Source organism: Biomphalaria glabrata, chromosome 5 (genome assembly GCF_947242115.1).
Source record: "Biomphalaria glabrata chromosome 5, xgBioGlab47.1, whole genome shotgun sequence".
Lineage (NCBI taxonomy): Eukaryota > Metazoa > Mollusca > Gastropoda > Planorbidae > Biomphalaria > Biomphalaria glabrata.
In genome coordinates this window covers 23547978-23572646 of record NC_074715.1, presented here as the reverse complement: position 1 = coordinate 23572646, position 24669 = coordinate 23547978, and the positions used below count along the sequence as shown (strand labels likewise).

The 24669-nt window shown below is 31.3% G+C and overlaps 2 protein-coding genes across 5 annotated transcripts in view; one reads left to right on the top strand and one right to left on the bottom strand.

Moving 5' to 3' along the window:
• The window catches only part of LOC106065449 (uncharacterized), a 29246-nt gene extending 25907 nt beyond the window's left edge, over window positions 1-3339 (top strand). For all 4 annotated transcript variants that reach the window (XM_056028400.1, XM_013224280.2, XM_056028399.1 and 1 more), the window contains exon 4: window positions 500-3339. In XM_056028400.1, the coding sequence (XP_055884375.1) occupies window positions 500-1525 (1026 nt within the window). In that variant the 3' untranslated portion in view covers window positions 1526-3339. The remainder of the gene's footprint in view (window positions 1-499) is intronic.
• Window positions 3330-24669, bottom strand: LOC106065459 (acetyl-coenzyme A synthetase, cytoplasmic-like). The gene is made up of 16 exons (XM_056028407.1): window positions 24090-24669; window positions 20654-20745; window positions 20335-20438; window positions 17811-17883; window positions 16065-16140; window positions 15057-15183; window positions 13294-13409; window positions 12729-12921; window positions 11107-11240; window positions 10849-10981; window positions 10703-10759; window positions 9801-9881; window positions 9179-9287; window positions 8818-9017; window positions 8301-8346; window positions 3330-8115 (listed from the first exon to the last, which is right to left on the bottom strand). Exons 1-16 carry the CDS (start codon window positions 24440-24442, stop codon window positions 7916-7918), a joined length of 2094 nt encoding a protein of 697 aa, XP_055884382.1. The 5' UTR covers window positions 24443-24669; the 3' UTR covers window positions 3330-7915.

Here is a 24669-nt window from a genome sequence, read left to right as displayed (position 1 = left end):
AAAACAAAAGCTTAGCCAAAATTTTTTATACTTTCCTTGCTGCCTTTACTAAATTTTCTATGAGTGCAGTAGCTCCTCCTCTATACATGCTCACATGCTAGGGTTCAACATTGCTTCTGACGTCTGTCACACAACTCATCATCTTCTGCTCACACATCTACTGCCATTCTATGATCTATGCCATTGCTAATCTGACAAACTTCACCATCTTTTACTGTCACTCTAAATGATGGCAATCAAAATATTGCTAACTAAGTAAAGCTTTACTATTGTTTTACTTAGAACCATCATTACATTCTGGCTCAGTAAGACCAAGACAAAGAAATACAAAAGATCATTTTGCAATCCACTTTTATACAACTTGTGATCAAGTTGTAACATAAATAATCATAATTTTTTTTTAATGCATGATTACAAGTAATCCTTTTAAGTAATGAAATATGTATATATTTTTTTTTACAGAACTATTTATTATCATTTTTTTAATTCTTGTTTCTAGTTGATGAAAACAGATGTGAAAGACTTAGTTCAAACAAGCACTCCTAAGGACCCTTGTAAGAGTAGTAAACCAAAGAAAACTAAAAAGATGAAAGATGCAGAGAAAACAAGTTCAGACCCTCATCTTGTCAGTGGTGAAGATCTTCCTCAGCCACCTAACACCTGTTCAGCTGTTCACAAAATGAATCTTCAGACCAGCTCAGCAGACTTCAAGGAGACTTATCAGTCTCATGTTCCTGCTGATGTGCTCAATTATTCAGCCAAAGTAAATTATTCTGTTAGTGGTAACAACACTCAGCAGTTTACAAGATTACAAGCTTCAGAAGGCCGGAAGTCACTCCCTGAGCAGAGTACAGCCCAATTAAATAATCAGCAACATTCTCAGAAAATACCTATTGAGAACTTAGCTCAAAGATCAACTTCTGAGCAGCTTGCTCCAAGATTTTCAACTACTCAGCAGGCTCCAAGATTAACAGCTGAGCAGTACACTCCAAAACCAATGGCTGATCAACTTTCACCGAGATTCAGGGTGGAAAACACTCCAAGACCAATGGCTGGTCAGCATCTAGCAGGATTAAGGGTTGAACAGCATGCACCAAGGTTAATCACTGAACAGCATCTTCCAAGATTTAGACCAGGGCCACCTATTGACCGCCCTCCTACTTGTGATCGACAAAGTCAAAGGTTCCCTGAACAGTCCCTGACACTTGCTATGCAATCAAAACATAATCTGACATATCAAACTCATGCATCTCAGTCTCATTCTGTAAGATCTATGGCTCAATCTGGCCAGAAGCAACAAGCTCAGAAAGATATTAATGTTCAGTTAAGAAATGGGGAAGTTGCACGTTTGTACCAGACATCTAAACATGGACCACCATCAAGACAGGTAACCCTTGAGTGTAATCAGAAGGTGCGAGATGAGTCCTATCTTTCTGAATGGCATGTAGAAAGTATTTCACAAAGTGACCAGCAAGAAACAGATGGTATCTTTATGGAAGAAGATGGAATCATATGTTTGGAATGATTTCTACATTTTGTCATTTTTGGGGAAAAATGTAATGATTATTTCATTTCCAAGATTGCATTAATAGAAAGCCTTTTTATTTATGAGTCCACTTTAAGTGTTGTATAAATATAATAAATGACATTTTTATTATTTGGCATAATTTCCATGTTGAAATGTGATGTGATTCTTTTTCAGATTGTGACAGTTATGTTGTGCTTACAGTAGAAATAACTCTTGTTTTTTTGTTTGTTTTTTTTTGTTGTTTTTTCTTTCCAATAATCTGTAGGTTTTACAGTATCTGTTCATAGGTTTATATAGTATTTTGACATTTATATAAATAAATGTTATTTGTTTTTGTTTCTAAATTCTATCTCTTAAAATGGCTTTTTTTTTTTAATTTACAAGCTTTAAGTTTTCCAGCTTCAAATATTGTTTGTCTTTTAAAGATCTAAAATTATTTGATTTATAAATATCAGTTACTATTTTTGCAACAATGTTATTCTTGTTTTATTGGTTCATTATGTTTGGTATCATCTGACTGCTCTATAATGAATATGAATTTAAAAATATATTAAAATAAAGATTCTTTTAAACACAGCAAAGCTACCAGCTGTGGTCAAGATTACAAAATTGGGTCAATGAGATTCAGTTATATTGCAACTCAAGAAAAAAAAATTCAATGCTTGGAGGGTGTTGTTGGGATGGGGTATTAAGAAAATTCCCCAAACATTAATATATTTGTAAATACTGTACTATAGATAATAAAAAAAAATGTTATATTGAGTAAATAAATGCTATGCTATAGTGTTGGTCTGCTCATTATTCTGGCTTCAACAAATAAGGTGAAATGCAAAGAAATTCTTAAGATGGGTCTGTGGCATGTGCTTGTAAGAAATAATCATCAAGCCATTAAATAACATTTCTATATCTGCTTTCTAAATCTACTTGCCAATTGACAGATGATAATATTTCCTATTTTCTTAAGATAAAAATCTTTGCATTCTTATGTATTTCAAATAGACAAATACACAAGATAAATTTTGTTATCTATAACTTACATAATTGGGGGGGGGGGGGGGGGGGACATAAACATAATTGAAATGAAATGGCTATTACTGTTATAGTAGCAGTGCTATTTTTGTTTTTTTTTTTTTTTGCCACCAAGTCCTTGAAAATAAGAACAGAGCTGTGTAACTCATTGTTGGTAACATATACATTGTGACATAATACTAGAAGACAGCATGTTGTTCTAGGCACTTGATCTTGTCCTATGCATACTTGACTCCACTGTTCTCTCTTCACATTCAAATCATTTTATATTGGTTACAGAGGAGACTGAAACTAGGAATGTAAACAAATTACATCAATTATTCTTGTTTTTTTTTTTGGTGTTATATTCTAATTATGGTAATTAATATTTTGAGTTTAATAGAAATATTCAGTACATTAGACATGTCATTCTAAATGCATGATGGAAGGTATAACTCAAGATTCAGATTAATCTAAGTAGCATGTGTAGTAGCCTACTATTAATTACTTTGGTTTTACTCTAATAGTCTGCATTTATAATGTTGAGCATTTGTTCTCCAATGTATTGGCTTGTAAGGAACAAGTGTACAATGGAGACTACTCACTAGAGTGTCTGGTTAGGGTTTATTGTTTCTTAGTTTGGAAGCAAGTTCAAATGCTTTTAACAGATTCTTATTTTTCAAAGTGATCATTCTATATTTCAATCACTAGAGTATGTTACATTTTTGTGTTTATGATGTCACTGTTTCCATACATGAACAGGTTTTACTAATAAAATGACAAAACTTCCAAATTGTTGGTGATACGGGTATTTATTTTTTCCTTCTAAATCTTTATTGATTAGATAATCACATGAAACTGCTAGCTAAACATGGAAATTAGTTGTCTTGTAAGACCTAAGTGGAATACACATCCATTGTATCTTTTATCAACTATTTACACCAAAACGAAAATAGATCAAAGATGACATGCAAAATAAATTTTAGAATAAAATTTCTTTCAGTATTTTTTTTTTTTTTTTTACAAATATCTTAATATCATTTTGAGCTCCTAAAGATATTATGGACTGTTGAATAGTGAATAAAATATTGCTACACAGTTACACACACAGCCTTCAAAACTTCAAGCTTGGAAAGACCATTTCATTTTTATATGATTACTATGTTCAATTTGTGAGGGAATGAGAGCTTTATAATTAAAGTTTTCAAGGATAGCGTTTCTGTGGTTATTTATTGGGCAGTTACACCTGAGTGAAATATCCATATTGCAACATTCACAAACACTTCAAATGTACAGGACTCATGTCATACTAGTTTTAAGAGCAATGCTGTTGTAAATTACACATAACAGGAATTACGTTTTAGTATTCTTTTGGCCACCTTAATAGAAATAAAAAGTAACATTTGTCAAGAAGGCCTTTCTGTCTGTAATAGGCCAGTATTTGTATACAATTTCTTGCACACCATTTTCTATCAGACTTTCTAAAACAAATTGCTTTTATGTCCCAAACAAACAACCTACATCTCTGTTAAATGTTCTGTTATGTAAAGAGTATTTCTAGTATCACTCATTGTATTCTCCATGGTAACACAAAAAAGTCTTTAGTAAACACAAAAACTATTTGATGAAAATAAGTTTCCATCACATAAATAGCTAGAGCTTACAATGACTCAAAACATTCAAGACAAGAGGGAAACTTATGGTGTGAATGTAAGCCATTGTAAGCAAATATGTTGGTTTTCTTTCATTTCCTACACTTAACACCATATAGAATGGAAGGAAAAGGTCACATGAAAGCCCACTTTTCTAAGGATGAACAATGCCTTACAATTGATACAGATATATACTGTAGATCTTTTGTTAAGATAAATTGTAAGTGGAAATTGAAAGGCATATACGTGAAGGCGCCTTATGGGCTCATTACCTTTCTATTCATGACATAGTCAATAAGACCAACCTCAAGTATTTCTACAACTAGAACAAATGTTAGAACACAACAACAAAAAATCACATTGAACATTGTTTCAAATTGGATTTAGCAATCAGCAAACTACATTCCAACAGCACCAGTTGATCAAGTCAGTTTATTCATATAGAAGAGAGACATTGTTGACATAATTTCATCAAGTAATATCTGGCTATGTATAAGTCTCCAATACTGTTGTTTATACAAAACTGATCAAGGTTCAGTCCTTTTATCTGCACTAAATTAGAGTCAAACTAGAATCAAGCTTTCTCACGCATTTGCCTTCAAATTAAGGTCCACATTTATTCTGTTGTTTACCATTCTTGAGTACTGTTGATAGACATAAAGATAATGCTCAACTATTAATACTGGTTACAATGTTTATATCATAAAAATAATTCCCTGAACAAAACTATGTATTTGATAACTTAGTCTGCAGGTTAGCCTGCTAAGATTCATTTCTTGAATACCATATGGTGTATTCATGGGTTCTTTTCTGTTACTAAAGATGCACTGAATGCAAGATGTTCTATGGAGATATCCATGATTCAAAATATAGAAATATGGGGAATGGAATACAATTTTCATACAAAATTTGATTCTGCTGCAGATACTGGGTTATAATCATTGAAATATAAAGAAAACAAACATTGTATTTTACAGTTGTTGAAGCTGTTTTCTTTTCTGGATATATTTTGATAATTAGTTTAGTATTTGACATATTTGATTTACAATATGGTTTCATTCATTTTTTATTTAACCCTTTTTTTTTTTAAACAAAAATGGGGTAATTTTAAAGTTAATTTTTTTTAAATTTTAATGTTTTGCCTTAAATACAAAATGTTAAAATGAAAAGATCTTTATAAGATTTTTAAAACAGCAATACCAATTAAGGACAGCTTAAACCCCCAAATAAAAATTACATGTTTTAATAATAAAAAATGTTTTATTATGTGTAGGCATGCAAATAAGAAAAAAATAAATAATTGTTCTTTATATCGTATCCACTTTTTGAGAAAAAAAAATTTGGGGGGGGGGGGGGGGGGGGGGGGGGTTTTTTTAGCTAAAATGATGAAAAATAGTTAATTTTCATGTCAAGATTTCTTGAAAACTACTAAAGCTAGTTCAATAAAACTTCAGCTGCTGATTATTCAATACTAGAAGATTGTGAAGAAGAATTGTCTATATTCATTGAATAGAAAAAAAGTTACAGCTCTAAACATGGTTGTGGCCCATTATTTCAAGTTTTTATAAGGGGTTAGACATAGAAAAAAATTAATTACTCTAAAAGTTTTCAACCTTTTGTAATTATTCTGCTTCACTTTCATATGTGTATATACAACATTATTTGTGCCAAATTTCAAGGCAAAATATTCATAAAATTTAAATGGTTAATAGGAGAAAACAGCAAAAACAACAACCTCTGTGATAAAGATTAAGTTAGTATACAAAATATAAAAAAATATTTAAAATACTTCCACTTTGAATTTGGACATGCTGTATACATCAAATTGTTCAGAAATGAATGCTGTATAATATTCAGTTATAAAAAATAAAATCAATAATTTTGAACCATAGGGGGGGTTTAAGCTGTCCTTAAGAATGACATTTATATTTGTTTCTTATTTTCCTAAACAAAAAAATGATACAAAACTCTTGTTTGAAGAATCAAATGAGAAACAAGTTGCATTGTTCAGACATACCAACTGATGTCTCCACACACTCAAGTTACACATTCCTTCAATCCAAACTGAATATGTCTAATCTATAGCCCAACCTTTACATAGCAACTCCAACACTAGAACTCCTTAAAAGTATAACCTAACACTATCATATAGCCTGGAAATAGGTAAATAATAATCGTATCAATCCATACATGTACAAATATAAACGTTTTATACATTTATGAAACATTTTTAGCCATGTAAAATTTAGCCATTCAACAACAACAAGCTAAATTAGAGCTAAACGAATGCATAGAAAAACATTGCCTAGAAACTATTGCATGACACTGAATAAATAAAAACCAATGTTTAAATAATTAATGATAGAACACTGATCCATAAACTACCATGGTCCATCTTGACCAGCATTTCTCAATATGAAGCATAGGTACCCCAGTTGGGGGGGGGGGGGGGGGGGGAGGGATTTACTAAAAATGGTAATGGTGATAAATGCCTATGAAGACTAAATGTAGTAGAGAAAAACATTGATCAAGAATAAGCTAATTAACTAAACCATTTAACAAATTGGCTACACACAAAGTTATTTATATTTATTATGTGTTAAAGAATAAAAATGCATAATTTTGAAGAAAACTTAAGTTTTTACTTTCTAACTCTTGTAAGCTTGTTTCAGTAGATATTTTATAAAAGAAAAATAAATGAAAGTACTTGATCCAAAATTATTCAATCTCAGAATAGTAAATTTTTAAAACACAAATTGTGGGTCGGTTACTGTTGATGGAGTGGAGAAATAAATAATTTTTCATTTGTACTTCAGTAGCCAAGAGTTTGATATTAAGTACAATATGTTTTGGAAATAAATGTAAACTTTTTTTAATATCTAAGAAATAAATTTTGTTATAATTAAACAAGGATAAACTAAATGACCATTTTTGTATGTTTATGTTTCTAGTATTATAATACAGAAAATGTATAGCATCTTTGAACTCTCAACGTGGCAGCACATTAGGTATAACATTAATATATTAACAAAATTGTATAAAAAAAAATTTATTCATTGCAAATAAAAAAAAAAACAAATGAAATAAACCAACCTATGTATGCCAATAAATACATGTAAATAAAAACTGTTTAGAGGAAACCAATATGTCTTGTGGTGTAGAAATGAGAAGGAATGTCAAAAGTCATGTCTATGTCTAATGTTTAAGTAAATGAAACCAAAAACAAAACAAAAATGCTCATTATAAGAGTAGGCCTTACTGTGGATAGAGGTTTGCAATTCATATTTCTAAATGGAGATTTGAACTGTGTTAAAACAGTGTGACCAGACTACAATTACAATTTGGATATTCCAGGCATGATCAAGTTCAACACTTTAATACTACAAACTAAGTATCAATTGCAAAAAAAAAAAGAATCTTCAGTGTAAAATAGTTTCTTGAAAATAATCTTTCCTTGTTGCACAATGAAGTCAAATTTGAGATATTTCTGACTTGATGCTAGTCTTTCTCTTGTATTATTTACAAAATTATTTTAGAAAAAAAAATCTTTTGAATTATATTTAGTGAAAAGAAAAAAAAACATTTTTTGAGTAAAATGCATTAAAAAAAAACATCTTTTTTTTTAAATTAACTTTTTTTGAAAAATAAAGATAAATGTACATACATCAGGAATATAGTTCTAGATAGAATATAATAGAGTTTTATTCATGCATATGTGAAAATTTTCTTAAGCATCCTTGGGTCTCAATTTAAACAACAAGTCAATGACAGATTCATCAGCTAGAGTACTTGTGTCTCCAATGTCTCTATCATTCACAGCAATCTTACGCAGGATTCGTCTCATGATTTTTCCAGATCTTGTTTTGGGCAAAGCTGGTGCATTCTGAATATAGTCAGGTTGAGCAAAAGGTCCTATCTTTAGTCTCACTGGAATTTTAAAAAGTCAAATGTAAAATTGTCAATTTATTGGGCTGGAAATATGAAATTACAAATAATATAAATTAAAAAATAAAAAAATCTTCAGCTCAAAATATGAAAAGAATAAAGAGACTTTGTTCAACTGGCTAGTCATGTAGTGATCAGTATCCACTATTTATAAAATCAGAATGTACCTGCAGCTGTTAACTCTTTCACCAAGTCATCACTAAATGTTTCACCCTAAAATACACAGAAACACAAGTTAATCAAATGTAGTTGCTATTTGAAGGATTTCTAATTTATTTTGTTCCAATTTTAATAAAGCTAAAGGTATTAATGAATTCTCCATTCAAAAGTTTTATTACATTCATCCCTTTAAAATCAATTGTCAGAAGAAAAAAAAATATCCTTATTGCATGCTGTCTAATTTATAAGAATAATTGTAACTAATGACTAAATAGAAGTCTAATCTTAGAAGGATCTTTTCAGTCTTTTACAATAACAAATTTTACACTCTGTTATTTCCTGAATTATAAAAAAAATGAATCAAGGATCCTCAAAGGGGGGAAATTTTTACTAAAATTAGAACCACATTAAAATTATTGATTTTTTGTTAGAATTAGAAAACATATAAGGCCTATTACAATGCGAAGGACATGTTTGTTAATTCACTGGTATATAATATAAAACCAACAGAAATAAAAAACCTGCCTCTTTAAGTGTGACAAAGCAGTAGATACACTCTCCCTTGATGTGATGTGGATGGGAGACTGAAGCAGCCTCAGACACAGCTTCATGTTCTATCAGTGCAGACTCCACTTCTGCTGTGCTCAGCAGGTGGCCTGATACATTCACCATGTCATCAATACGACCTGTTATCCACAAGTAGCCTTCCTCATCTCGTTTAGCCCCTGGAACAGTCAAGTAATATGGCAAGTTTTAAAAAGTATATGTTTTGATGAACATTTCGTTTGTAGATCTCAAATAAATATGATATAGGAAAACTGTGCTTTGCTTTCAGTAATTACAAAAACACACAATTTTATGAAAAATTGAGGAAGACTGCATTTACCATCTCCTGTGGTATAATAGCCTGGAAATTTTTTGAAGTATGTGATTTCAAATCTCTCATGGTTGTTAAAAACAGTTCTCATTATGCCAGGCCAAGGCTGTTTGAACACCTGGAAAATAAAAAGATCATTTTGGTAAAAGTAAAAGTGAGATTAGAGTGGCAGTATAATGCATAGGTGATTTTGTTTCTTTATGGATTTCTTATATTCTTAGAGCACATAGAAGTTAGTTTGATCTTTCAGAAGCTGCATGCCACACATTCTAAAGGTTGGACCAAGGAATGATGTGCGACCTCTCTTTGAACACGCACTCAAACACAAACACTGTCCTTCCTAACAGAGTCAATGAGAGCAATGTTTCTAACGGAATGTTGATCCCAGAGCAAACAGTTATCATGTGTACACAGGAAGTGAAGGTTTAGGGACAGTTAACTTGTGCAGTATCACATATTTACTTTAACAAGATATGGCAAGCAGGCAGTAAAACTTGCATTTTGTTTTCTACATTTACGTGACACATTTATTGCATTGTGCAATTCAACTTATTAAGATTAAATTTAGACAAAATCATAGGTAGATTTTTCCTATTTACTCAGTTGATACGTTTAAAACAATACTTCTTACCAAGTAACCTTCACCTGGGCCAACAATCTCTTTGCCATCATCAGTCAGTAGAGCAGGCACAATGCCAAAAAATGGAAAAGTCTGTAGATAATTAAAAGTGAGACAATTAAGAAGTAAAAGTGAGACAATTAAGAAGTAAAAGTGAGACAATTAAGAAGTAAAAGTGAGACAATTAAGAAGTAAAAGTGAGACAATTAAGAGGTAAAAGTGAGACAATTAAGAAGACAAACATTCAAAGCATGATGCCCCCCCCTCAACAATCAACAACATATTTCTTTTCTGATGAAAGGGGGGAGGGGGGCGCATAGATTTGAAAGAGTTGAGAGATAATTGAAAATCCTTTAACATCTTGTGATTAAATTTGTATTTTGTATTATATCACTGATATTAAAAGCCTGTCAACCAATTAGTTTTTTAAAAATTACGTAATTTGAAAGATTTCAAGCTTTGATTCAATTGTGTGTGTCATGTATGACTATAGGGTCAATTAATTTAGCTGTCGACAGCTCCATCACAATACATACCTGTAACACCATTGATGACATATACAAGTGTGTGTGTACTGTGTGACCTCTTTTAATTTAAAAATGACTGACTGAACTAATGAGAGTTGATATTAGAGTGTCTGGTTCTTGATATTTTAATGAGTAATGTCTTAAGAACATTTACATTGGTTTACAAATATTCTATTTAACAAGTTAGTTTCTCTGTTGAGTTACTGCATGTTGAATATAAGACATTACTAAAACAATACCCAAGGACACTAAAAGCCAAGTGTAAGTTTCCCTTAATGTGAGAACAACAATCTTATGAGGCACAAAAACTGACTTTTGATATGTCAAATGAACAAGTGTCTACAGCAATATGTCTATTTAAATATTCTATCAATTAGGCTAACTTACAGCAGAGCCTGGCTTGGTTTTCGTTGCAGCTGGTAATGGTGTAATAACATGCCCTCCCTGGACCAAAAAAAAAAAAAAAAAGAATATATTAAATGGATAAGCTAATGCAAAACAAATCTATACTAAGACTAAAAATGTCTACTTACAGTTTCAGTCTGCCAGAAAGTATCCACTATTGCACAATTCTCATTCCCAACAATTTTATGATACCAAAGCCAAGCCTCAGGGTTGATTGGTTCACCTACAGTACCAAGAATTTTTAATGAAGATCTGTCATGCCTGAAAAGGATACAATTAAGTTTTTTTTTTTAATGTACAAATTTAAATATGTAATTGCACATTAAAGATCATGAACATTTTCTTTTTCTCTAGTTAAATATTAACAAAACAAAAGTATACATTACTTTGTGACAAAGCTATCATCAAACTTCATCAGTGAACGAATGGCAGTTGGTGCAGTATAGAATTTGGTCACCTTGTATTTTTCAATCACAGCCCAGAAACGCCCAGCATCAGGATAAAATGGTGTTCCTTCAAACTGGTTCAGAGAAACAACATCCATTAATTCTAACCTTACCAAATCACATTTTAAGAAATAAAAAAAGAATCACTAAAAAATCAATGTGATCTTAAACAAGAAAAACATTATGAAATGTATTTTTTTAAAAGTCAATACCTCCATTAAACTAATTAAAATAAAAGTAATTATGTCAGCGGCATTGTATAAGAAAGTAGTTATTTATTGGTACCTTCATTACACATATCCGATTTAGAACTCTTTAAGATCTGGACTAGATCTACTTCTATAGATCTAGAATCTAGACCTAATCTATATTAGATTTACATAATACAAGCAAATTTTAGATAATGTATCAATAAACTTTAAGCCGCCTTAAACTTAATAAATGGCTCAGTTATCAGTACACTAAGGCTGACTATGCAGTGTTTTTGTTTTACTCCAATTTATAGCCAAATTTAATTTAATTTTTTTTTAAATGGAAAATAGTCACACAAAAAGGCCTGACTGTATTTCAATGCTCTAATGCTACTTCCTTTTATTGGTAAATAAAAAGCTTGCACAGTCAAGTGACCAGTTGCCTCCTTAAAAATCATTGTGTTTATGAAGGCCCTAAAAGATGTATGACAAAATGGAGTACATGCCACTGATACACTCAAAAACTAATAAACCCTAGAAACTTAATCTTAATGGGAAGGTATAAAAAAAAAAAGACAAATTCATAAAAATTTAGAAGTAAATTTTATCTTGTTATATCTTAGTTGTTTTTTTTAATTATAAATAATAAAAGAACATAACTTCCAAAAAAGCAGTTTAGGTTAATATAAATTTATGCTCATTATGAGAATGGCTCTAGACCTCACCAGATGGAGAGAGACAGTGACCAAGAAAGCTATGGACAGTGAAAAACATGGGTCTCAGCTCAGGAAGAAAAATGTACAAATACAAAAAATGGCCAGCTCCTCTACCACCGAAGCAAAAGCCACCTTAACCTGTGATATTTGTGGACAGGAGAGTCTCTCCAAAATAGGGCTCCACAGCCCCATGAGGAAGTGTGCTCTGAGATGAACCCTAGTCATTCTACGACTGAAGGAGGCCAACAAAAAATGAGAATGGAGGCAAGATATAATCAATTTCATTATAAACAAACACTATATTCATAATGCATTGATACTCATTTATCAAGAAATAGTTAATAATATAGTGCATGTTTTAGTAAATTATTTCTACTACAGCATATATCAACTCCACCATTGACAGTCCCAAGTCCGAATGAGAAAGGAGGGTTTGGCATGGAGCTAGCAACCCCATGGTGTAAAACCTCAAGTTACAGAAATGGCAAACTTTCAATTTGTAGATAGGTTACATGCAGCAAGGGCAGCCCACAACCAATGATGGCATTTTCAACAAGTCTGATGCCCAATATATGGCAAGCCTTTCAATGCAAATAAACCAACTCTAATTGGCACATGGAACAGCATATAACATAAAAAAATGAAAGAATCTTACAATTATCCCTGTGACAGCATTCCCAAGGGGACCATAACAGACATAGGTATGCCCAGTGATCCAACCAACATCTGCAGTGCACCAATAAATATCATCCGGTTGTAAGTCAAAGACGTACTTGCAGGTTGCCACTGCGTACAACATATAGCCACCCACCGTGTGAAGAACACCTTTAGGTTTCCCAGTGGAGCCACTGCAATTACACAAGTAGTGGTCAATGTCAACTGTTTGATGACACCAATTATACAGATACATTTCAAAAGAGCTTATGAAAAGAAGCACTACTTGACAAAATGATTGTAACTTTTGCTCAGAAATAAGTTATTTATTATGTATAATCAGAGGGTAGATAAAAAGCACAAACATAGTACTGAAACAATATCAATAACTTTTTTTGATCTTTCTTTCCCTTCTTTTCTCTCTTTTTTTTTTTAACTACAGCTAATATATAGTAATACATGTAAAATGAGTACACATGTTCAGTTAGTTTTGCTATTTTAGAATTGCATTAGTCTAGCCACTGAGTCATGTCTCAACTGCAAGGAATGTCATGGGCTAGTTGCACCTTGTATACAACATGAACAATGGGTCCTCAGCATCCATCCATTCTGGGTCACAGTATTCGCTTGCGTCATGCATTAGATCACTCCACCAAAAATCACGTTCAGGGGACCAGCTGATCTGTAATAAAGTGACACTGAAATAATTTTACAGACTAGACAATGGGACTACTTTATTGCAGCTATTTTTAAGAGATTTTATATAATCAATAAATCAAGTGGGAAAATATAATAAAGGAGAAAAAGAAATGTCAATCAATAATTCTCATGGCAATAATAGAAGATTTAATAGCTTGGTGAGAACATTAACATTGATTGAAAATATTCCATAGTGATTTTCTGCCAAGGTTACAGAAGAATGCACTCTGAATCAAAATAATTTATTGACTGCATTTTTAGTGCTAAAAAAAGGAAAGAGAGTTTAAAATTTTTCAGAATACCTTTACTACATGGATTAAAGTTCAAAATTTAAAAAAAAGTAAAGCAAATAGGTTTTAAAATAAAATTTTATTGCACATACAGAAATAAAATACCTTTACATTAGTTTAAATATGCATTTTAAAGACTGCATCACAAACCAAGAGATTAGAGACAGGGTTACTGCAGCGATTAGACCCCATGATGACCTGCTAACTATCGTAAAAAAAAAATGCAAGCTAAAAATCTATGGCCATATTACAAGGTCTTCGGGGGTCGTAAAAACCTTCCTTCATGGAACAGTACCAGGAAAAAGAAGAGGCAGAGAAAGTGATGGGAAGACAACATAAAAGAATGCCATTGAAAGAGGATCTAAGGCGAAAGACAAAGAAGAATTGAGAAAGATGTTCGCCAAATCTTGCATGGTGCCCTAACAGTCCAACAGATTAAGTTATAGGTAAAAAAATGCACATATAATTATTAACAATTACTATAAAGAAGCCACCAAGCTTTCCGAAACACTTTATTCATCATAGCTTAACATGTGGAAACAGGATATTTTTTTTAGCTTTAAATTTCTAAATTTTAGAAGCAATCATAAGTTAAAGCTTAATTCTACTGGTTTAATGATATAATATACTCATATGACCAATCACCTAAATATCTTTTTACAAAGCTTATATCAACTCACTCTATCTGTCTATATAGTAAAAGTTTGTACACATTTCTTCCACACACAAACTCTGATTAAGCTGAAATTTTGCACAATTATCTTTTACCTGACAACACAAGAATCAATAAAAGAAATTAACCAATTAGTTAATTAACTATTGGTAATTATTTCGTTAGGTACCTTGAACAAGGGAAAGAAATACTTGACAGATGTTTGGTATAAGTGGAATTAGTCCCCATGAGGACATGAGCCCTGAGTGAACATTTTATTTATGCATTTAAAAAAATGATGATGTAAACATTCACCAAGATACCTTCTTATTCCCTCCCCCTTTCACAACTGGTCCACACAAGTGATAGGATCATAGCGCATTGAGAAGCTAAAAGTTAAACAAAAAAATTGGTAAAAATATTTCTAATCACACAGCTATGTTATGTCTAGGTCAATCATGCATATAATGGCATGACTGATTCAAACTAATGGATACAATTACACTTAATATAAGCTTTGTTTTTTAAAAAAGTTTTTCTTGTTAATAATATGATTACCATAATCTATAATGTAACTTATGTCAGCATTTGAAACATTTATTCTTTAATAGATCTTGAAAGATTTGATGTGGTATCAACATGAAAGTATTGATCAAAATAGAATCAAGAGATAAATCAAATTATTTACTTTAAGTTTAGTACAAGGGCGTTTAGCTACTGGACATTCATCTGGGGAGTCTTCAGTATAGACACCATTAGAGTTCTCAAAAGGAGTAAGATGTCGAACAACAACACATGTGTCAACAGGTTTTCCTCTTTGTTAAAAAGAAACAAAATGCATGGAATTATATTTTTTCATTGATTTAACTTAAGTAATGAGGCAAATATTTAGATGTAGACAAGTGCCAACAATTAAAAAAAAAAAAAAAAAAGATTTTTGTAACTAAAAACACTTCCAATTACATCTATGGTATCTAGAAACACTTTTAATTAACTCTATGTAATTTAGTTGACCAAGATGTACAACTAAACGCTAAGTGCTTCTGGTACATAATCAGTATCATGAAATACGACCAACAAAAAAAAAAAAAAAAAAGTAATGTTCTGTATAGTTAACTATAGTTTGCCCCCATAGTAAAACATCTTCAGACATTGGCTTGGGTAGTAGTGAGGTTCAGGTTAAGTAAGTTCTCTTATGGGCATCATCATGACCTTTGTCTTTCATTAATATCCTAAGCATAAAAAACTAGGTTTTCTAGCTGATGGGAGATATTGCAGTTCACTAACCAAACTTGCTTATAACCAAAAGTTTCAATTGTTGGGGCTTTTCAATGTAAATTGTAGCATTAACAACAAAAACCAAAAACAAAATGTGGAAAAACAGACCTTGAACTTATTTTGTTTTACAATGGGTTCATTATCATTAAATACATTTCTTAAGAATATATAGCAATTATATAATTATTTTAAAATGTCTTAACATGTTTTCAAACTTCTATTTCCTAAAAAAAAAAATTGGGGGGGGGGGGGGGGGGGGGGTAGGGGGGGATGAATATAGATTATAGTTTACAGAAACCTAAAATAACCCTTTCATCTAAGTATAAAAGTTTCCCATATCACTAGAATTACTACACTATCATGCTGTCAACATGTGTAAACTAATGACATTAATTATGACATTTCAGCTAATACTTACTTGTCTTTACATATTTCTAAAGCTCTATCAACAATAGATTTGAGATTCAATAACTTGGAACCTCTCCACACACCATCTAGAAAATGTTAAGTTTATCAACAGTACATGAATCATTGACAAATGTCAAGTTTATCAACTATACATGAGGTTATAATGAATGATTAAAAAAAAAAAAAAAAGGATGAGTAACTTCTACCCAAATATCACAAACCCTTCCTTAAAAGGGAAGTTTACAACATTTATCTTTTATATATGAAAAAAATTCTAACAAAACCTCAGACAAACCAAGACCACTGCTGTAGAATATGGCAGTGAAGCAATAGGGGTGGTTAAAAGAGAATGGCTTTAAGGAATCAAGTAGAAAACAAGTATGTCAAAGCATACAAGATAAATAAGAAAGCAAGTTCAGAGGTCATCCTTTTTATTAGTTGTATCATTCAGCCCTGTATTTATTATTATACTACAAAACTATATTTTTGGGATAATTTGGTTTTGTTACCAGATATTTAAAATCTTATTAATAGAGTTGATTTGCTTATACTTGTTTTTTTTCGGCATATTGTAAATTAACCTTCTTAAGACGACGCGACCGATCTATCGGCCCAAGGCTAATTGGCGAAAAAGATGAGCCGGCCGATCTATCGGCCGTGATGTTTCCAACCGTAGGATTGGCTTGCCAGTGTTTGTATCAGCCAATCAGATTAGTTCTTACTATTTTTACACATTAATAGACTGTAGTGGCGGCTTCCTTCGCTGTTTTATCGTGATAATTATTATTTTTTTATTTTTTGAAGTTAGCTAGTGAGAGGTGAAAATTTTAACATGTCAGCCGTTAATATTGATGAAAACAAACTCACTGACTCTGATTTTATTTAAAATATGCTAGAATAAATAAAAATAAGGGCAGTATTGAGGAAAGCTTTAGATCTAAGTTTACACTATTACTAGATCTAGATCTAGTATGTGTTGACGATGTCTATTCTTGGTAACATGGTTTAGAAATAAGGGCGGGTAGCTGGATAGAGAAGAACCATTTGAGAACCAAGGGATTAGCACAAAATAGACTGTTTTATGCTCTTTTTTTACTATCAATTTAGTTAAAATATTTGTCAGGGAGACTATTAAATATGATGCCAAACTTTCTAAAAACAAACAGCTCAAAAAAATGATCTCTGAGTCATAAATGGGTGACTGTCACTGTGACAATAATGAAGGCGCTTGTTTCCATGGTACCGGGGGGGGGGGGGGGGGGGGGGGAGGAGAAAAGTAGTAAAATAATGTGATAGAAGTGTCTGAAGGGTCTCAATGTACCTTAATTCCCTAAACACATGTATTAGGGCTAAAACTTCTTTAAAAACTCTTACCTTTATAATTCAGTTCTGTTTTGAAAAAAACGTTTTTAGAATTTTATGTGCATAAATTATTCAAATTAGCTTGGTTTATTTTAATAAATGTTAATATTTCAGGTAAATTCCATAATATTAAATTAGTTCATTCATTTCCCTTCAATAATATTATAGTTTTGTGTATGTAAAGTAATTAGTTTATTTGTTAGGAATTTTTTTGTAAGAGAAGTGTAAAGGCTGGAAATAGTGCTCCGTTTTTTTGGCACAAGACATGCTAAAATGCTCCGTCTTAAGAGGGTTAAAAAACAAAAAACAGCACCAAAAAAAGCAACTGATCTATAAATACATAACCTACAAATGTTAAAAATAAACTTCTGAGCTGATTAAAAACAAACCTTACCAGCTGTCACCAGAGCACAACAATTGGCATCAAGTATACGATCACTCAGAGATTCGGCTGAAAACCCTGCAAACTGAAAAAATTATCTTGTTTTATTACAAACAGAATATTAACAGAGACAAAATAAAAGAACAGAGTGCAATACAAGGAACTAGACATGTTTAGTTTTCTTAACATGTTTCTTTTTCATAAATAATATACTAAATATTGACATAACTTCATGATTGATGTCTAGTTACTTGACTTTGTCAATTTCATCAATGTTATCATTTTCAAACTTTATCTCAACACTTTTTCCAAGAGGATTACTTTTTAAGATCTAATATTTCTTGTAGAAGATAACAGTTAAGCTTGATAGTAAACAGGGACTACACATTCACTAGACTATATTATAATCTAAGTGCTCCATTAATCTCCTGTTGACCCAAATACAAGCCAGATTAACTGTTCTGTCTACAACAGAGGTGGGCAAATTTTTAAAAAGGAGGGCAACATTGAAAGCCTCATTTGTACAATGTATGAACATATAAATAAACAAGAAAGCACTATTTCATACTTTTAGCTTTCTCAGATAAAATATGATCCTATCACTTATCTGAATCAGTTGGGAAAATTTTAGATGGGGGGAGGGGGAGAAAGAAAGGGATATCTGGGTGGATTTTACCATAATTGGTTTTTTAAAGCATTAAAAAATATTAAAAAAAAAAAAAAAGGGGGGGGGGGGCGAACTGAATTCGAACTTGTGAATAACAAGCCGACATGCTAACTGCTCGGCTAATGAGGTACTTATGACTATAGAAGATTGCATACTTATATATTGTTTGTTTCAATTTAGAGAGGCGACCTATAAAGGGCACTAATTCTGCTTATACCACCACTTCAGTCAAGTACAATTTCTTTCCCTTGTCAAGATGCTAAACAAAATAATTCCATTTCAAATAAAATTTCCAAAATATAGCAAGGATTTTTTTAATCCAATAAAATTTACACAGTTTGCCCACCACTGGTTTCCAAATGTACAATTACCTTTTATAAAAGAAAAAAAATTGGTAGTAATATTTTAGATTCTTTTAAACATATTACTTATGTACTTGTGCCAAGTTACATAATCATAAATCCAAATTTTAAGCAATATACTTTATTTTTAAATGGAAATAAAAGAATATTTTAAAATCTTTAGTTGTAATTTTCTACAGATGAAAAAAAAAAAACGGTTCAAGATCAATTCTATTAATCAAAGATTTTTAAGATAGTGTTCCTAATATTTTGTATGATAATGTTCCTATTAGTACACTCACTTGAGTATTAGTACACACACTTGAGACAATCTTCATGAAATGAACAGTATATTATCTTGAACTAATCATCCAAATAATCATAAACAGAATTATTTGTCATACATTCCGATATTTTAAAAAAGCCCCAAGGAATAACTATTTCTTATTGCTTCTATAACGAATTAATTTTTGGGAAAATATCACTCCAATACAATGTTTACATGAGGCATGATGGCAGAGTGCCCGGCTTTGAGTTCGAATCCAGGGATTTTGATCTGGACTTTTAGGATGCCCCTGAATCCACCCAGTTCTAATGGATACATGACATATGTTGTGCTGGACAAATGACATCTTTGTTATGTCGTCCATAAAAACAGATGAGCCTTATATTAGATACTCCAATAGATCACAAGGTCTAAAATGGTTACTTTACATTGTTTACACACAAAATATTTCTATAAAACAAATAGACATAGACAATAAGTATTTAAGATCTGAGGTGAATTTTTTTTTTTTAAATAAGGGCAACAAATTGAAACATTCACAGCAACATCAATTAGCTGTAGATTGAGAAGAAAAAAAAAGGGGAAAACTAAGAAAAAATGAAATCCATATCTACCAACCCAAAGTTAATGTAAATACTTTTATATTTCTTTTTATGCAATGACTTGTTTAAGTACTAAAGTCTCAACACATTTTTTTATATGGTCAGTTAATTTTTTTAAATTTGCAAAAGCACATAAATGTGTTTATAAAGTCAGATTAACTGACATGCATATGTGAAAACAAAATATACATGAAGAAAATATAGTTGAAGTAGTAGATTGGCAGCAAACAAATGAAATAGAAGAACAAAATATTTAAAACCCAAATCTAGGTCAAACAGTTCATAGTTTATAAATAGCCACTGGAATACTTCATATATTAGAAAACAATTATTTTGTGCACACATTAAAAAAACACTTGCTATGCATTTTCTATATGATGTGAATATCTTTTCCATGATAAACTAAAAAAAAAAATCCACTTAATATTTATCTTTTATATATCTTTTGACAATCTGAAGTGGCAAGTTGAATTCAACATTTATAAAATATTTTTTTTACATATTTGGAGACCAAGCTACAAAAGCACATGGAAACTGATCTTACAAATGTGTACTTACCAAAATGACCAACAGACAAGAAAACAAAAACATGCATACAAGAAACAGATGCACGGGTAGATTAAATAAAAAAAATAAGTACCACAATAGAGTGAACAGCTCCGATGCGAGCACAAGCTAGCATGCATATAACCAATTCTACAATCATAGGCATGTATATGGCAACACGATCTCCTTTGTTCACACCTGCAAGATAGCAATAAATAAACAGTTTGAAATGCTTAAACTGCCAGAAATTGCACTTAATATAAATACTTAAGCATCATCACTGGTGGTGTATGAATTGGGAAATCAATAAAAGGCATTTTTATTACAGGACTTTTTTTTTTTAGTCAACTGTTATATCTATGTTACACATACACACATCAGACTACCCCAGCTAAAAAATCTTTTACATATACCTAATTTCTTCAAAACATTTGCAAACTTGCTGACTTGCACAAGAAGCTCATTATATGTAATTTTGCCATTATCACCTGGGTCATTGCCTTCCCTAGAAAAGAAAAATTGTTTAAAAAAATTAAAGTCATTAAAACATATATTCTTCTTCACTAACTTGTCTTTGATCTATGGATGGAAAGAGGTTAGGGACGCATATCACTTTGCAGTGAAAACTTGCTTTTTAAAGAGATTTATAATTGGACAATTTTTTAAGTAAACACTGAGTGTCTCTATTATGATCATGTTTCATCCAAGGACCCAAGATCCTATCTACCACTGTCAACTTTATTCCAAGATACTATAAAAAATATTTTTAAAATTCTTAAGCCCTTTGTTTTCTATTAACACTCTGCTAAAAAAAAAATTAGAGAAGGTCAATAGGACACACTTCAGGTGTCACTGTATGATGATGAAAAGCAAAAGCAACAGTAGAAATTCAAAGAAAACTAATTATAAAACAATGATAAGAACAGTGTAATGTATGTCTTAAAGGGTGGAAAACATTGAGGACAAAAATGTGGAGAATAGGGCTATTTATCTTATTTACAATGTTTCTTATAAACAGTATATATATATGTCCTTTTATTGAGAAGCCTAAACTACCCAAAGTCATTGGATTTCCTAACTGACTCAGGTAAAACATTTTGTGCTGAAATGGCACTTGAAAAAATGAGTTTTGATACAAGTCAATCTTGGCATGTAGATGTATTAGATATGTATAGATATATGTACTTTTTATTATTGCGGTTTTCTGAGTATTCCATATTTGCATGTGTGGTTAAAAAGTCAGTCCAATTTTAACAGTATCAATAATTATTAAGTCATGGAAAATTTTATTGCTAACAAAAATTATTTGAAGTCATTTTGAAACTAAAGCAGTAGACTGATAATTACTTGTTTGATTTCTTTTTGGTAGGCTACAATATTATGAGTCAAAGATCATTCCACATGGTGTCAACAACCATGCAATCAACCAAACTGTTCCTCATATGGAGTATTTCTCAGTAACTCTTTCAAAGAATTGTATATATATAAGAAAGTATGGGTTTACCAGTAGAGACGTTGTACAGAGACTGACAATTCGGTGTCATTTTTTAGCTTGGGAATAATAGGTGGAACTTTGACAAAGTAAGCACTGAAGTTTTATTTTTTTTCCTTAGCAAATAATATTTAAATTATTTTATTAGTCTACCATTAGCTTTGTCTATCTATATTGTACATGTGTCTCTCTGGCTTATATCTAAAGAGATAACCATATCCATAATTGAAATAACTGAACATAAACTGAATTAAGTCTTGAAATCTAATTTTTAAATTTAATGTGGATATTAAACTGTTATAACTTTTCTTTTTGGAAACACTATTTTATTGTATAATGTGTCTTATTGGTAGCTATTCAAATGCCACATATATGTTTGAAAATAAGAATTATATAGGAAGGAACTGGCTGCCTGGTTGTTCAGTCCAAGGTTCATACCCTGCCCACTGCCATCCCTGTTGGGAGGTTTGAAATAGGAAGTAGATTATCTTCAACTCTGAAGGAACATCCAAAACATCTAAGACAAAAACAAACTACTAGAAATCCAATTTTGGCAATCTTGAAAAAATAAAATGGATGCAATGCTTACAGGTTGCAAATATAAGACAGTTATTATTATTTTTATTACAAGAAATTTCAACCAAAATTTATGGTTGTTATCAAAATATATTTCTATACGTTTATTAATTTTTATATACTAAATTCACTATTCATTCATTAAGAATTCAAGTTTCAAAGTTACCACCAGTCATTAGCTAATGAGGAAGTTCCGGATTCCCCCCGAGTCACGTGGTTGTGTGTATACATCGCGTACCGTGCTAAGTTTTAGTTAGTTTGTAGTGGGAATCTGAAGCGTTTTAAGTCAATATTTAGTGGTTTCAATTTAATAATTAAGGCTAAACTATAATTTGTTAATAACAGGAGAATCTAGAGATACATTTTTAAATAGTTTCAACTAAAACAAATAGTTAAACCTTTGATAGAAGGCACTGAAGCGTTGGCCTATAATCTGCCAAACTGAGATCTAGATTTCTGGATCTACAAAGACTACACTTACAGATCTTAGCATTCGGGTAAACAATCCTAGAAAAAAAAAAGTAACACTTTCATCCCCCCTCCCTTCCTCTCTGCCCAAAAGTAAACAAGCTTGAACTTGAGTAGAACACTAAAAGTTGGACAGCAGACCAGTGTGTATTGGTCAGATAGCTCTAGGGCTAGTGTGTAGTTGATATGTCGACTAGTTGTTAGATGTAAAGACTGCCATGTGTTTTTCCTTGTGCGTAATAGGCTTGAGTTGTTTAGCGAACAGATAACATCTGATAGTCAAGGATAAATCTAGATCTACTCTTACAGTAACACAGGCCAAATGTGTCTTACCCCGCCCTTTCATTGTTAAGTTTATTTTCTAAGTAATAAAATAGATCTAGATCTATTTCGTCGACGCATTTTTGAAACTTTAATGTAACATATATATATATATATATATATATATATATATATATATATGTATGTATGTATGTATGTATGTATGTATGTATGTGTGTGTGTGTGTGTGTGTTGTTTTTTGTTTACACCAAGCCTTTTTTTAAATCTTGCAAGAACGTTTGTAAAAACATCTTCGTCTGTATGTGAATGTATCATCGGCAAAGTGTTGAATCTTGTTGTGGACTATAAAGGAAATATCATTGATAATTTAAACCCATCCTTAAACAGTTCTTGGCCCTTTATGAAAACATTCGCATAGTTATTTGAACATTCAGGAAGTTCGTTGATGTACTCTGTATATTTTAAAATGTTTGTAAAATTTTGTAAATGGAAATATAGGAAGACAAGGCCATTCTTCTCTTTGTTGTCCTACTATCACGTGACTTTAGTTGAAATAGGTCAGAAATACAGAACTACCTCATTACTATAAAAATTGATTGGATGGTGTGCTTTTTGAATTTTTTATTAATATTATATTATATATATTAGGAATTTAGGGAAAGATTTATGGAAGTGTTTAGATCTACAACTGTTATGACTGCATGCTCAAATAATCATAATATGGAATTATAGTAGTGCTATAAGATAAGGGTATAAACTAGCAAAGTATGTCATTCAGAAGCATGACTTCTAACAATATTGACAGTTTGTAATTGTATTAGTTATAGACTATAGAGATATGTCTTTTATTAAAGGCTTGTATCTATAACTATAGCTATTAAAATTAAGGTTGTCAATGACCTGCAAAATAAATAAAGGCAAAGCTATCTTAAATCTTAGTGCTTATATTTATATTATTCATAAATGTGTGTCACAATATCAGTATATCATACATCTAAACTAAGTCTACTTATAAAAAAAAAACAACTTACCAGTAAAATGCTACTTTATTACCAAGTTCATTTTTAACATGACGATCCAACATATTGTAAGAGATGTTAGTCTTTGCACCTTCAAGCCATTTTATATATATGGGTCCTTTTCTAATATCAAAGTTATAGTTCAAAAACTGACCTGTCGGTTTACTTTCCCAGTGAAATTGTTCAGCTAATTTACTCCAAAAAGCTTCAGGATCTTTTACAGACAACTGGTACAATTGTTGATACTGGTCGAAGCTTTTGACATGTGCATTATCAATTAAATGTTGTGGAGGATCATACTTGGCGTTTGGATCGTGATGATGAATATGAAGAGGGTAGCTTGTGGAAGTATCTAAATCACTCATGGCAGTAGAATCTAGACTCTATATTATTATAGAATATTATAATATAGATCTAATCATCTAGATCAACTCCTCTACAACCCTAAAACTGGTCAAAAGAACAACAGCCAGTCGCTTCTGCAATCTAGACGAGAGTGGTATCAAGACGACTAGATTTAGGTCTAGACTTATGTCTAGATATATCTATACCAGTGTTGTGAGCGATGACACACACATAAAAAAAAATCACA

What these genes read in the sequence shown, in the direction of transcription:
- LOC106065459 (XM_056028407.1), bottom strand. Translation starts at nt 24,442, where the DNA reads ATGAGTGATTTAGATACTTCCACAAGCTACCCTCTTCATATTCATCAT. An exon ending in AAATGTTTTGAAGAAATTAG is followed by an intron (nt 20,439 to 20,653) that starts GTATATGTAAAA and finishes GCTATCTTGCAG; the next exon opens with GTGTGAACAAAGGAGATCGT. An exon ending in TTAGAAATATGTAAAGACAA is followed by an intron (nt 15,184 to 16,064) that starts GTAAGTATTAGC and finishes TTTTTAACAAAG; the next exon opens with AGGAAAACCTGTTGACACAT.